Source organism: Physella acuta, unplaced genomic scaffold (genome assembly GCF_028476545.2).
Source record: "Physella acuta isolate Inbredline_101_S28 unplaced genomic scaffold, ASM2847654v3 ptg000076l, whole genome shotgun sequence".
NCBI classification, from domain to species: Eukaryota; Metazoa; Mollusca; class Gastropoda; family Physidae; genus Physella; species Physella acuta.
Genome location: NW_026731596.1, coordinates 742,859 through 757,193, shown reverse-complemented (window position 1 = coordinate 757,193; position 14,335 = coordinate 742,859). Strand labels below are relative to the sequence as shown.

At 43.9% G+C, this 14,335-nt stretch overlaps 1 protein-coding gene across 7 annotated transcripts in view; it reads right to left on the bottom strand.

Moving 5' to 3' along the window:
* The window catches only part of LOC131953643 (SRC kinase signaling inhibitor 1), a 97,109-nt gene that overhangs the window by 65,772 nt on the left and 17,002 nt on the right, over positions 1-14,335 (bottom strand). For 3 of the 7 annotated variants that reach the window (XM_059316949.1, XM_059316975.1, XM_059316958.1), the window contains exons 1-2: positions 12,608-12,825; positions 7,080-7,389 (exon numbers count right to left, since the gene is read on the bottom strand). In XM_059316949.1, the coding sequence (XP_059172932.1) occupies positions 7,080-7,290 (211 nt within the window). In that variant the 5' untranslated portion in view covers positions 7,291-7,389; positions 12,608-12,825. Of the gene's footprint in view, positions 1-2,761; positions 2,867-7,079; positions 7,390-12,607; positions 12,826-14,335 lie in introns of those variants that run through there. The other 4 variants (XM_059316967.1, XM_059316932.1, XM_059316940.1 and 1 more) reach the window with 3 other exon arrangements.

Here is a 14,335-nt window from a genome sequence, read left to right as displayed (position 1 = left end):
ATATTTAGCCTCTATTTTTAGGCCTGCATATTTTTTTTAGAATTTCTGAACTTCCTGTTAGACCCATTTTTTAAAGATACAACATTTTGACGGTTTGGTCGATTGTTGGCGTGGCTGAGTGGAAAGTTCGATAACTGGAAATAAATTTCGCGTTCGGAACTAATAATAGTTGTACTGTGGCACAGTAACATAATTTTTTTAATAAGACAATATAATGGAACATAATAAAGAATCATAGGCCCGTTTACAAGTTAAGTAGATGGGTTCTTTTTTTTTTACATTGAAACAGTTAAATGATATAAGCATATTTGCCCGAAAGCCTCTAACTAAAAGATATTTAAAAAACGCGTATTTCCCTTACCATTAGACGAAATAAGCACAGCACATTTAGTTTAATCTCAAGTGCTTCTAACTATAGCCATCTTTAGAACAATCATCCAATTTACATGTTTGATTACATTTAATCGAACGCGTACCGCTAAGCTTCAGATTAATCCGGATAAACCTCAAAGGATTTTCGATTACACTACAATAATAACATGATCCAACTACACTAAAAAAAAACCTCGCACCTTAATAGTATACACAACTGGAATAAAAACACAAAGTCCAGAGCAGAAAACTATACACTACTCCATTCACAAGATAAAATACCCACAGATCTGGCGGATGATAATTTGTAAGGCTCAAATGTCAGTTCAAATGTCACAAGTTGACATTTGTCATAAAGTTGAAATTTGTCATAAAGTTGACATTGCACCCGAGTCAGACGTATATCCACATCTAGCGAACACAACACAACACTCGAGTACAACACGCCGACTGTGTGGGTGAGTACTGCTCGACTCGCGCTACACACAACACGCTTGTGTAACAGCTCACATCTGCGGCCGCAGGTACTGGCCCAAGTCACGATAACAATGTCGGTCACGTGATCCACTCAGGTGAGAACTCGTGACGTCAGTGCATTAGTTTCGTCATTAGGTGAGCGACTGGTGACGTAGGATGCAGGTCTGACTCAGGTGAGTTGATGACGTTTGTTCATTTCCCGCCACCTGACGCGCATAATTTACATATCGTCTGCTTGTCTTCCTACTCCCAGTCACGTGGTTTGTATTGGATGGGGTCATGGTGGTTTCATGGCCTAGTTACTGGAGCAAGTCTGTAGATTAGGGGGGTCGGGGTCAAGCTTATCAGCTCAACGTACTGACCCCCCCCCCCCCTTAAATGACGGCCAAACAAGCAGAATCAACATGTGAGTAAAGAGCCATCTGAAATATTTTTCTACACAAAGAGCCGTTTATTTAAAGAGCTGAGTGGCTCATGAGACACCAGTTGTAGAAAACTGGCCCAGTGACATCTGTTTGCTGGGGGGGGGGGGGGAGGGGGAGGGGGTAACCCACCTCTTGAGGTGAGCGATATATGAGCAGGGTAGGGTGGAGGTGGACCGAGAAATTACGAGTGTTCATTTCCTAGCGACTGTCAACAACCAGAATTAATAAGCCCGCATCCTATCTGTACTTAAGCCCTCTGTACTAAGGCTCTCTGTACTAAGGCTCTCTGTACTAAGGCTCTCTGTACTAAGGCCCTCTGTACTAAGGCCCTCTGTACTAAGGCCCTCTGTACTTAAGCCCTCTGTACTAAGGCCCTCTTTACTAAGGCCCACTCAGTTAAACACCCCTGTCTCTAGAGGGTGGGGCTCAGTGATACACTGGCCACCAATGTTCTCACCAAGTTAAATGTCAACTCATTGGTGCACTCGTCAGATGCCACAGTACAGGACGATTTGATCCTAATCTTCCACAATTTATATTGGCTGCTGGTGGGAAGAAACAGATGTACATACATACGCACACACACACACAGGTGATAGGGTCAGATCAACATGTTGTACATAGTGGTGACAGCGTCACACGAATCGAACCACTAGCTAGACACACCCCACTAGCTAATACCGTATACTATATAGACAATACATACAGTGCTTTACATGTACATGGCGCAGTTTTCCTCCTAGTACTAAGCTATGGACTAAATTATAACTAACACACGTTATTAATCGGCACCTATAATAGGTAGTCAAAAAGGCCCTAAAGATCAAACCACACACGACCTAACCCACTAGACCAAACTAACGATAGATATAGCCCCGCAATGCCACCATACCAGACCCCCCACACACTGAGAGATCAGCACTAAAGCCACTGACCCCTGACCCCTCACAGATCAGCACTGAAGCACCAGACCCCCACAGATCAGCACTGAAGCACCAGACCCCCACAGATCAGCACTGAAGCACCAGACCCCAACAGATCAGCACTGAAGCCACTGACCCCCATAGATCAGCACTGAAGCCACTGACCCCCATAGATCAGCACTGAAGCCACTGACCCCCACAGATCAGCACTGCAGCACCTGACCCCAACAGATCAGCACTGAAGCCACTGACCCCCACAGATCAGCACTGCAGCACCTGACCCCTGACCCCCCACAGATCAGCACTGAAGCACCTGACCCCTGACCCCCCACAGATCAGCACTGCAGCACCTGACCCCTGACCCCCCACAGATCAGCACTGAAGCACCTGACCCCTGACCCCCCACAGATCAGCACTGAAGCACCTGACCCCAACAGATCAGCACTGCAGCACCTGACCCCTGACCCCCCACAGATCAGCACTGAAGCACCTGACCCCTAAACACGCGAGCATCGATCCCCTCCACCTCGCCTGCCCCAAGAAATAAAATCGTTGCCAACTTACGTCCACACAGCTGTAGTCTAAAACACGAGGACACGCCTCCATGGCGCTCACACAGGCGAAACTTCTTCATGCTCTGACCCGTGCTCGACCATCGTCTGACGGGGCAGACGGCAGGAGCAGGCGGCAGGAGCAGGCGGCAGGCGACACAAGAACGACGACCAGATAGTAGAAAACTCGATATGTGCAGCGCACATCTACGTCATCGTGGCTAATTCCGATAACCCATTCAATTCCGATAACCCATTGAAGCCGGCGCTGATTGGAACCATGGGCTTGTGTTAGCCGTGTATTGTTGACTGAGGTGGGGTAAGGAAACACCAGTACTGTTTTTGCTCAGACTATTGTGTGTGGTTCGATAAATATCGATCGTCCGGTTGTGTAACGGTTAAACAGGTGAGGTGTGCTGTGTAGTGATGTAGGGTAGTGTCGTGTGACGTCATGTGTAGCAGAGTGTGTCCGGTGACGTAATGAAACTGGTGTGTCGGGATGACGCGGTGTGCTACTTCTGTTTTAGTGTGTTCACCTTTTCACAACTGTGCTGTTTTAAATTGACCTCGCATAAAGATGTGAGATAATGGGGTGAGGTCAGTGTGTCACTGCTGTGTGTCGTCAATGTGTCACTGCAGTGTCAGGTATAGCATGACGTCAGTGTCACATGTGTGTGATGTGTGGAGACGTCATGTCACGTGTGAGTGTCACTACTGGGGTAGATGAGTGGAAGATCGTTACATAGTTTGTGGGGTGGGTGTGGTGGTGGGGGTGGGTGTGGTGGTGGGGCTGGTGTGGTCGTTGTAGTTATGGGATGTGGTTGTAATTATGGGATGTGGTTGTAGTTATGGGATGTGGTTGTAATTATGAGATGTGGTTGTAGTTATAGGATGTGGTTGTGGTTATGGTATGTGGCTATGTTGTATTTGAGGGATGTGGTGGTAGTGGTTGTGAGATGTGATGTGGTGTGGTGTGTGGGATGTGGTTGTAAGTGAAGGCTACAAAAACGCCATTAAGCCACGACCTTGAAGATTGCCTAATTCAACGTAAGAGACAGCTGTCATGCGAAACATGAGCCTGACAAATGTATGACCTGTCTTTCCTCTCTAGCTCCCCACCCCCGGGCCCCACATTACTTCCCCCTCCCCTCAACACGCTCCATTCTTTATTGTAACGGCTTCATTGCATCATCTATTACAGGCTTGTTGTGTCAGTCATGCTGATTGGTGTATTTCTGTCATACAGCATGGAGTACATGTAGCATGTCTGTCATACAGCATGTAGTATATCTGTCATACAGCATGTAGCATGTCTGTCATACAGCATGAAGCATGTCTGTCATACAGCATGTAGCATGTCTGTCATACAGCATGTAGCATGTCTGTCATACAGCATGTAGCATGTCTGTCATACAGCATTTAGCATATTGGTCATACATTGTGTAGTGTGTCTGTCATACAGTATGTAGTGTGTCATACAGCATGTAGCATGTCTGTTATTTTCTGTCACACAGCGTCGTGTATGCGTCGTTTACGTCTGTCATACACAGCGTCTGTCACGGAGAATAAGTGCTGACTCAGTCCAATTAAAATTCCACCTATAACGTAGCTGACGCTCTAACCTTTGAACCTCATTTACAAGCGGAAGTCACCTCTGTGAATCCCCCCCCCCCCCCCTCACAGTTACAAGCTGCAGACGCCAGTCGCCATTGTTATGGCTGCAAGTGTGACGTCACGACTTAATGGCTGCTGAAACCGTTCAGCTATTGAACCATAGAGCTACTGTAAACATTGCCGTTTTCTTGGCCAGTCAGACAAAAAGTAACAATTCAAAAGGTAATCTGGTGGGGAGGGAGGGGGTGTTTAAAAGAAGGAAACAAATGTGGAATGGTCTAGTACAAAATGTCGGTTGAGATACCAGCTCAGCAATAATTTAACTTTCGTTTTCGTTGGCATAAAATGAGTGGTAATAAAGATAAATTTAAAAAACTTACAATAACAAACTCGTAAGGGATTAAAAACAAGAAAATCCAAACAAGAAATTTCTTTAGCAAAACACACACTGTTGTTCGCTCCAGAAATTTTTTCAACAGATTTTGTCGAACATACTTTTTCAAGTTTAGCTGAAGTTTTATTCGTGCATTTAAAGCTTGATTTTATAACGTTTATTTTTACATATTTTTTTCTACTTGGATTGTGGGTTGGCTTGTTGGTTTGTATGTCTGTTTGTCAATTGTTATATTTGTTTTGGCAAAACCTGGTTGTCTAAAACGAGTCGGCTAAAATTCCAGTGTGTTTATTAAAGTTGACAATTGAGTTCCCCATTTTAAATTAACGATTGGGTGTTCCAATTAAGCTGACAATTAAGTTTCCACATAAAAATAAATAATTGAGTTTCCTCATTAAAGTTGAAAAATTAAGATCCCTCGTTAAAATTAACAAAGGAGTTTCCCAATTAAACATTTTTGTATATTTTCCACATCAAGACTACTCTTATCGGGGTGGCTCACAATTTGATGGCTCAAGGCTATGGCTCAGACCATTGTGGCCTACAGAACAGCTGGGAGTGGTGTATTTACATAAGATAAACTCACATGCGCGTGCTAATCTGTGTGGGATCATTCGCTCACACTAGCCACGTGCTGGGTTTGCTGCGTGAGTACACGTGCATTCTGACGTGTACATTTTCATGATTGTTGGGTGCAGGTTGTCCTATTTGCAAGTGGTTGGTTACAGGTTGTTCTATTTGCAAGTGGTTGGGTGCAGGTTGTCCTACAAGAAAAGTGGTTGGAGGTTGTTCTACAGAAACCTGCTGACTCTCGACCACCAACATAACCTGGTACCTGTGACTGCGAAAGTTCCTCTCTCTAGTGCCTATGGAGGCAGCACTTAATTGTTTGGCAAGAGAGAGGTGCATCAACCATACACGTCCTCATCAATTACGTCATAGTCAGTCGCCAATTAAATGTCTGTAATCATACTACCATTTGTTGAGCATACATCACCCCCTCCTCTCCCCTCCTCCCACAAGCACCCCCGTCTGCAAGTAGTAAGGTGATGTTAACACAGAAATAGTTTGTCTGGGAATAGGAGGGGGGAGATGGTTATCTTCATGCCACATCAACCTACCCATGCTACACCCCCCCCCACCAACATCCTACCCCCAGGTAGAGACCATGTTACAACAAGAAAAAGCTTGTGTGTGTGAGTGGGGAGGGGGGGGGGGGGGGGAGGGTAGATGGTTGTCTCTCTGTCACGTGACCCCGCTAGCAAGATAAACAGGAACAGGAATCGTGTCTGGAACAGCGAGCAGAAGGGAACATTGTTGGCGGGGACAAGAGGGAACATTGTCGTCAACTGCAGGAACAAAGTTACAGTTGTGAGGTGCGGGAACAACATGTGTGGAGGTTGTTGGGTACACGGGGGGGGGGGGGGGGGGGGGGGTGTGTGTACGGTGAACACAGAAAGTTTGAGGCTAGGCCTAGTTATAGGAGGGACTGTTTATCTATTGTGTCTGTGTGAAATGTTTTCTCAAAGCTGCACAGTGGCGAGGTAGTGTACTGGTTGTAAAATAAAAGAAACTGAACTTCAACTGGTGTTAGAAATACCTGCGATATTTCGCGTAGTGACGGGGGGGGGGGGGGGGGCACGCGTTGGGTCACCACTCATATCGGGTCTAATGTCTGCTGAACATTCAATTATCTGGTCACTGGTCATCGCTAAAATGTCTGGTCACCATTCAAATATTAGATCACCACTCAAATATGGTCACCACTTAAATGTCTGGTCACCATTCAAATATTAGATCACCACTCAATTATGGTCACCACTTAAATGTCTGGTCACCATTCAAATATTAGATCACCACTCAAATATGGTCACCACTTAAATGTCTGGTCACCATTCAAATATAAGATACCACTCAAATATGGTCACCACTTATGGAAGAGACAATAATAGCGTCAACAGTGAGATATTGATGACCCATGTAACTGTCGTTTGACCCATGTAAAAATCGTTTGACCCAGAGGACCCACGTCCAAGGATCTATCAGTCGGTTTATTAGACTAAACATAGTGTCATGAAACTAATATGACAGTGTCGTCATTCACACATATAACATCAACTTATGTGTTGTGGGAAGTGATAGGAAGCTTTTTAGAGACACAAATGCCTCTATGTATAAGACTAAAGATGTATTGCTTTTATTTGCATAATCTGCAATAATATTTTAAACATATGTATCCACCATCTAAGACGTACATGTTTTAATGCTACGGTCTGAGCTATCTAGAGGTAAGGGAGATGACCCAGGTAAATCAAACAGTTACCTGGAATCTTGGTACCGGCCTTGGCCGTTGGACTAATGGCACCGGCAGAAGATGGCGGGTTCTCTCGACGGTCGCTGCTAGAATTCGTCTTTGACATTCCAGGAGCAGGCGGCCCCGGGGAGGGTGGGGTTTTGGCCCCCTTCTGGGCGGGGGTGGGCAACTTGGTGCATTGTTTCTTCTTGCCTGTGACGAGCGCCTGAACTCGCTTCATGCTGCGGTCTCATCGGCTGGAACAGATTCGATCCTGGTCTGGTCTCATGGCGCCAGCCTGCTAATCCTGGGTCCCTGACGTCATGCACGCGAGACACAACTGTAAACAAAACAAAAACGTGAGTTTAAAACCCCATTATTGATTTTGTGTAATCGAGAGGACGGATCAATGTAGGCCTCAACACATCATGATTGAAATTGTTATCGATGAGGTAATTAATTTCAAACAGCAGATTGATTTACCTGACTTTAACAGCGGGGATCAAACAACAAGTACGACAGTGATGTGATAATTTCTTGGTTAGCTCCCTTATACTCCCAGCGGTGGCGGTAAGTAAACCTGAGTTATCGGTCCTGCATCGCGACTAGGCTAGGCTAAACTCGACGGATGTGGAACACAATCACACGGGGAGGGGGGGGGGGGTGATAGCAGACCCCGCTGTGGCAGGGGTTGGTGCACACGGGGAGGGTGCTAGGTGGTGGCAGGGGTTGGTGCGTCAGACGGTGTGCTGCTGTCACTGGTGTGTCACTGGCAGTGATGTCAAACAATGGCACGGATTTTATTTCAGCCTTCAGACCCCCCCCCCTACTCACACACACAGTCTTACATAAAACCCAACACCCAATCAACACCAATGTCAATGTTGTATGTATGACCCAGCAGTGTTGTATGACCCACTAATGTTGTATGACCCAGTAATGTTGTATGACCCAGCAATGTTGTATGACCCAGCAATGTTGTATGACCCAGTAATGTTGTATGACCCAGCAATGTTGTATGACCAAGCAATGTTGTATGACCCAGCAATGTTGTATGACCCAGTAATGTTGTATGACCCAGTGATGTTGTATGACCCAGCAATGTTGTATGACCCAGTAATGTTGTATGACCCAGCAATGTTGTATGACCCAGCAATGTTGTATGACCCAGCAATGTTGTATGACCCAGTAATGTTGTATGACCCAGCAATGTTGTATGACCCAGCGATGTTCGTAGACAAAACTGTCACCAAACTAAATATATGGCTGTCTGTGGTAGTGTTTACCGATATAAATTAGGCCGAGATTTCATCTGCATATATAGGGCTCATGCATATTTTATATATATATATATATATATATATATATATATATATATATATATATATATATATATATATATATATATATATATATATATATATATATAAAACGTCACTGTCGAGGATGTGCATCATCACCTATCAGTCTAACTACACATTCAATAGATTGTAGGTTAGGCCTAAAAATAACTTTTAAATTGACAGCAATGACTCAGAGGACATAAGCACCGCTCTAACGAAACGCTAATTGCTGATTGGCTTGAAAAAGGTGCACACTCCCATAAACAGCTCCAGCCTTTGTCCTTGGGCCTCAAGGAAACTTCAGCCACACGTCAGGACAAGGTCAAATGGAGGTCATCTGGGATTGATGACGACACTTCTATCGGGCCCATATCCGACACGGCTAAAAATAAATTAGCACAAGTAGAAGATTAAAAACAGGAAGACCGACGGAAATTAATCAGATTTTTAAACAGTTATACAGATTTTAAATGGGAAGTATGTTCTACACACATATATTATTTATAAGTTACTGCAATAACCCAATGTTTATACCGTTCAGCAGAAGCCCAATAATGGCTAAAAAAAATTATGCGGTAACCCAACGTCTATAACATTTTGCAGTAACCAATGCCTATAACATTATAAAGTAACCCAGAGCCTATAACATTCTGCGGTAACCCAATGCCTATAACATTATAAAGTAACCCAGAGCCTATAACATTCAGCGGTAACCCACCATGTCCATCAAGAAACTACAATGACGTATGTGATGACGCATTTATGAAGCCATAAAGTTCTATTGATTACGGCCAGCTCTGGCAATTAACTCTGTGACGTCAGCATCACTACGACCAGGTAATCAAATACAAACAGGTAATTACTTGGTCAGGTATAAACAAGGTGTTATGGCCAGGTGGGGGTCAGGACATTGGTTATTTCTTGTATTGTTAAACTAATTTTTATTTTGACCCAGAAAAGTATAAATGTCATAGCGTACGTCTTGATCTAAATCAAATGTGAATGAAACAGTTCGTTTCTTAATTTTCTAAAATTGAAGAAGTCGACATAAGTGTTGTGTTCTTTCCGTAGATTTACTTTTTATTAACACTTTTTCATAATTATATTTTTCTATATGTTATATGTGACGTCATTTACTTTGCCAGTGAAAGTTTTTGTGTAACTTATATGCTCTCTAGAGGGTTCTTATCACTACCATAAACACTTCTCCGGCTGAATAATTAAAGATGTGTTTCTACATTCTAGATTCAATCGTCAATATGGCTTTATTTTAGTTTTCCGTCTTAAAATAAAACTTAGTTTATACATTTAGTACATCCAAAATATTCTTTTTTTTAAGTCGGTATCATTAAGTTCTCCATATATTGCTGAACATACTGATCTCATAGCCTTGAGAAATATGTGACGGACAGAGAGAGAAAGAGAGAGAAGTGCGCACTTGGGCTTTTATATATTAGAGTATGGTCATTTGATATCACATGGGTCTAATTTTAAAAACATGGTAACCATGGCAACAATCTTGTATAATGTCTAAGGTCATCCACAGGTATATCGTGGTCATCCACAAGTATGCCGTGGTCATCCACATGTATGCCGTGGTCATCCACATATATGCCGTGGTCATCCACAGGTATGTCGTGGTCATCCACAGGTATGTCGTGATCATCCACAGGTATGCCGTGGTCATCCACAGGTATGTCGTGGTCATCCACAGGTATGTCGTGTTCATCCACAGGTATGTCGTGGTCATCCACAGGTATGTCGTGGTCATCCACAAGCATCCACAGGTATGTCGTGGTCATCCACAGGTATGTCGTGTTCATCCACAGGTATGTCGTGGTCATCCACAGGTATGTCGTGGTTATTCACGGATCACATCGGATAAAACACTAACCATGTGGTGTAGTTACCAGGGTTCACATGTAGCGACACTTAACACGCAGGTCGCGACACTCAACACACAACAGGATAGATGAGTCACAGGATAAGATACCCACCGTAGGGGAAAGCCTTTGATACCTGGCCCTTCAAATTATCTACACAAACAGAGTAGAGTGGTGGATTGGTCTATCAATGAGTGGATTGGTCTGGCTGGATTTCTCCGTCATTGACTGGTGGATTGGTCTATCAATGAGTGAATTGGTCCGTCATTGAGTGGATTGGTCCGTCATTGAGTGGATTGGTCCGTCATTGACTGAGTGGATTGGTCCGTCATTGAGTGGATTGGTCCGTCATTGAGTGGATTGGTCCGTCATTGACTGAGTGGATTGGTCCGTCATTGACTGAGTGGATTGGTCCGTCATTGAGTGGATTGGTCCGTCATTGAGTGGATTGGTCCGTCATTGAGTGGATTGGTCCGTCATTGAGTGGATTGGTCCGTCATTGAGTGGATTGGTCCGTCATTGAGTGGATTGGTCCGTCATTGAGTGGATTGGTCCGTCATTGAGTGGATTGGTCCGTCATTGAGTGGATTGGTCCGTCATTGAGTGGATTGGTCCGTCATTGAGTGGATTGGTCCGTCATTGAGTGGATTGGTCCGTCATTGAGTGGATTGGTCCGTCATTGAGTGGATTGGTCCGTCATTGAGTGGATTGGTCCGTCATTGAGTGGATTGGTCCGTCATTGAGTGGATTGGTCCGTCATTGAGTGGATTGGTCTGTCTCTGGGAGATCCCAGTAATGGCATCATTAAAATCAGCCCCATGTCATACCACAAAGGTAGCACCACAGCACAGACCAGATGTAGCACCACAACACAGATGTAGTACCACGGACCACGGAACATAGCGTGCCACTTGGGGCAATGACGCTAGCTCGAGTGGTCGTTGACGCGTATCAAGTACACCAATATGTCTACGGTTAATCAGGCGGAAAGTGTCGCTCTACAGATCCTCTACACGCTGTGTTTGTTCCGTGGTTAAATTTAGCCTAATGTATCAGCAGATTTAGCCTAGCGTACTGCAGATTTAGCCTAGTGTACCAACAGATTTAGCCTAATGTACCAGCAGATTTAGCCTAATGTACCAGCAGATTTAGCCTAGTGTACCAGCAGATTTAGCCTAGTGTACTGCAGATTTAGCCTAGTGTATCAGCAGATTTAGCCTAATGTGTTAGCGAATCACTTCAGTCGTATGCCACTGCAGGCACCACTACCGTAAAATCCCATAATTTGATGTAACTATCTAGACCAAGTGTAGTCTGATCCACGACGATGCGAGATTAGTTGCTGGTTATCTCACTTGTGCCGCTACAAACATGTTAGGTCCAGTGTACGGCCGCAGGCGACAGTTCCGTACGGGCCAATTTGAATAAATAACAACAGCGCCGTGTGCAAATCACTGAGTAGATTGCAGATAAAGTTCACATAGCACACACCGTTTAAAAATGTCACCGGTAATGTTTCTGTCCAAAAGTTACAGCACAACTGTTGCTCTAATTATTTTAATTCCATTCCAACAAATAAGCAAATCAAAATAAATTGTAACCGAAATTAATTAAAATTGCCCTTTAACAAAAGGTTCTTTTTTTTTTTAGATAATGTACCACTAACACTTAAATTTTATAGCCTGAGGGCCTACCAACTTTATATAATAGATACAGCAGGTAAGCAATTAAAGAATATACACGCTGCTTCTAGATCTAGGCCTGTACGTGTAGTATAGCTTGTAAGACAGTAGGCCTATTGTATTTTAATTACACCTATTCAAATAGGCTATATATAGATTCTAGTAGATAAACATTACTTATACACACTATATACCATACATGTAGGCTTAATTGTAAAGCCCTTAAATAAACAAAATCGACGACTATTCAAGCCCAAACATAATTATTAATTATTATATTATTATAATGTAAGAAGACTTGTAAGAAACTCACACGCACTTAATTATAATTATTCATATGATGATATTAATTGATATGATGAGTGAATACACAGCACATGACATGACACACACTATGTGACATATTATGATAAGCCGGGTTTTGTTGAGACAGTAAACACACCTGTGTTCCTGTACCTCTCAGGTAAGTGTGCACTACCCACTACCAGATACCCCTGACCTGCAGACGTTCATTGACTGTAACATTCACAGCCAGATTTTTTTAGCGTTAGATCGAGTTACGACAAACTTCCATTCTAATGCGATGTTTAAATTCTTTCTTACATGTCTCCTAATTAATTTCGTTAACTAACTACGTTTGATCTACTTACATTAAACCGACGCCAAATCTCTTATCAACTTGTTGTCAACGTAAAAAATTAATCCAATGAAAAAAAAAATCCCACTTGATTTAAAAAGTTGAAATCTTCCGTACAGGGTGACTACACAAAACACGGCTGACACACGCAACGGTTGTCTGCTGGTGTCTTACTGGGTCAGGCGAGGCGGGACGGTCTTCACCTGCACGCCAGACACACCGGCCGTTTAAACAGGCCTATCAGGCGCATTGGTCATACTTTGCTGCCCGTCTCATAAACACCAGACCACGTGACTGATAAAAACAATACTACACACGCTCGGTAACTCAGCGTCCGACACGGTGAGGCAGGGGGGAATGAACTCTGCGGGATAGATCACTAGTGTCAGTTTTCCCGTGGAACGAATTTAAATTCTTGAGGGGTGGGGATGGTGGGAACCGGTAGTCTACACAGGTAACTTCTGGAACTTATTAGAGGTGGAGAACCTACAGGTGAGGTCAATTTGATTGCAAGAAAAAGATCAGAGCAAAGGCGTGGGTATAGTCCGCGAGTGGACGTGTTGCGTGCACGTGTGGTATCAAGGCCAGTAGGGGGCGCTGTTTCATGTCAGTCTAGAGGGTGATGTTTCATGCCAGTCTAGAGGGTGATGTTTCATGTCAGTCTAGAGGGTGATGTTTCATGTCAGTCTAGAGGGTGATGTTTCATGTCAGTCTAGAGGGTGATGTTTCATATCAGTCTAGAGGGTGATGTTTCAGTGGGTCTAGAGGGTGATGTTTCATGTCAGTCTAGAGGGTGATGTTTCATGCCAGTCTAGAGGGTGATGTTTCATGTCAGTCTAGAGGGTGATGTTTCATGTCAGTCTAGAGGGTGATGTTTCATGTCAGTCTAGAGGGTGATGTTTCATGTCAGTCTAGAGGGTGATGTTTCAGTGGACATAGAAGGTGATGTTTCGTGTCAGTCTAGAGGGTGATGTTTCATGTCAGTCTAGAGGGGGATGTTTCATTTCAGTCTAGAGGGTGATGTTTCAGTGGACATAGAGGGTGATGTTTCATGTCGGTCTAGAGGGTGATGTTTCATGTCAGTCTAGAGGGTGATGTTTCATGTCAGTCTAGAGGGTGATGTTTCAGTGGACATAGAAGGTGATGTTTCGTGTCAGTCTAGAGGGTGATGTTTCATGTCAGTCTAGAGGGTGATGTTTCATGTCAGTCTAGAGGGTGATGTTTCAGTGGACATAGAAGGTGATGTTTCGTGTCAGTCTAGAGGGTGATGTTTTAGTGGACATAGAAGGTGATGTTTCATGTCAGTCTAGAGGGTGATGTTTCATGTCAGTCTAGAGGGTGATGTTTCATGTCAGTCTAGAGGGTGATGTTTCATGTCGGTCTAGAGGGTGATGTTTCATGTCATTCTAGAGGGTGATGTTTCAGTCAGTCTAGAGGGTGATGTTTCATGTCAGTCTAGAGGGTGATGTTTCATGTCAGTCTAGAGGGGGATGTTTCATTTCAGTCTAGAGGGTGATGTTTCAGTGGACATAGAGGGTGATGTTTCATGTCGGTCTAGAGGGTGATGTTTCATGTCAGTCTAGAGGGTGATGTTTCATGTCAGTCTAGAGGGTGATGTTTCAGTGGACATAGAAGGTGATGTTTCGTGTCAGTCTAGAGGGTGATGTTTCATGTCAGTCTAGAGGGTGATGTTTCATGTCAGTCTAGAGGGTGATGTTTCAGTGGACATAGAAGGTGATGT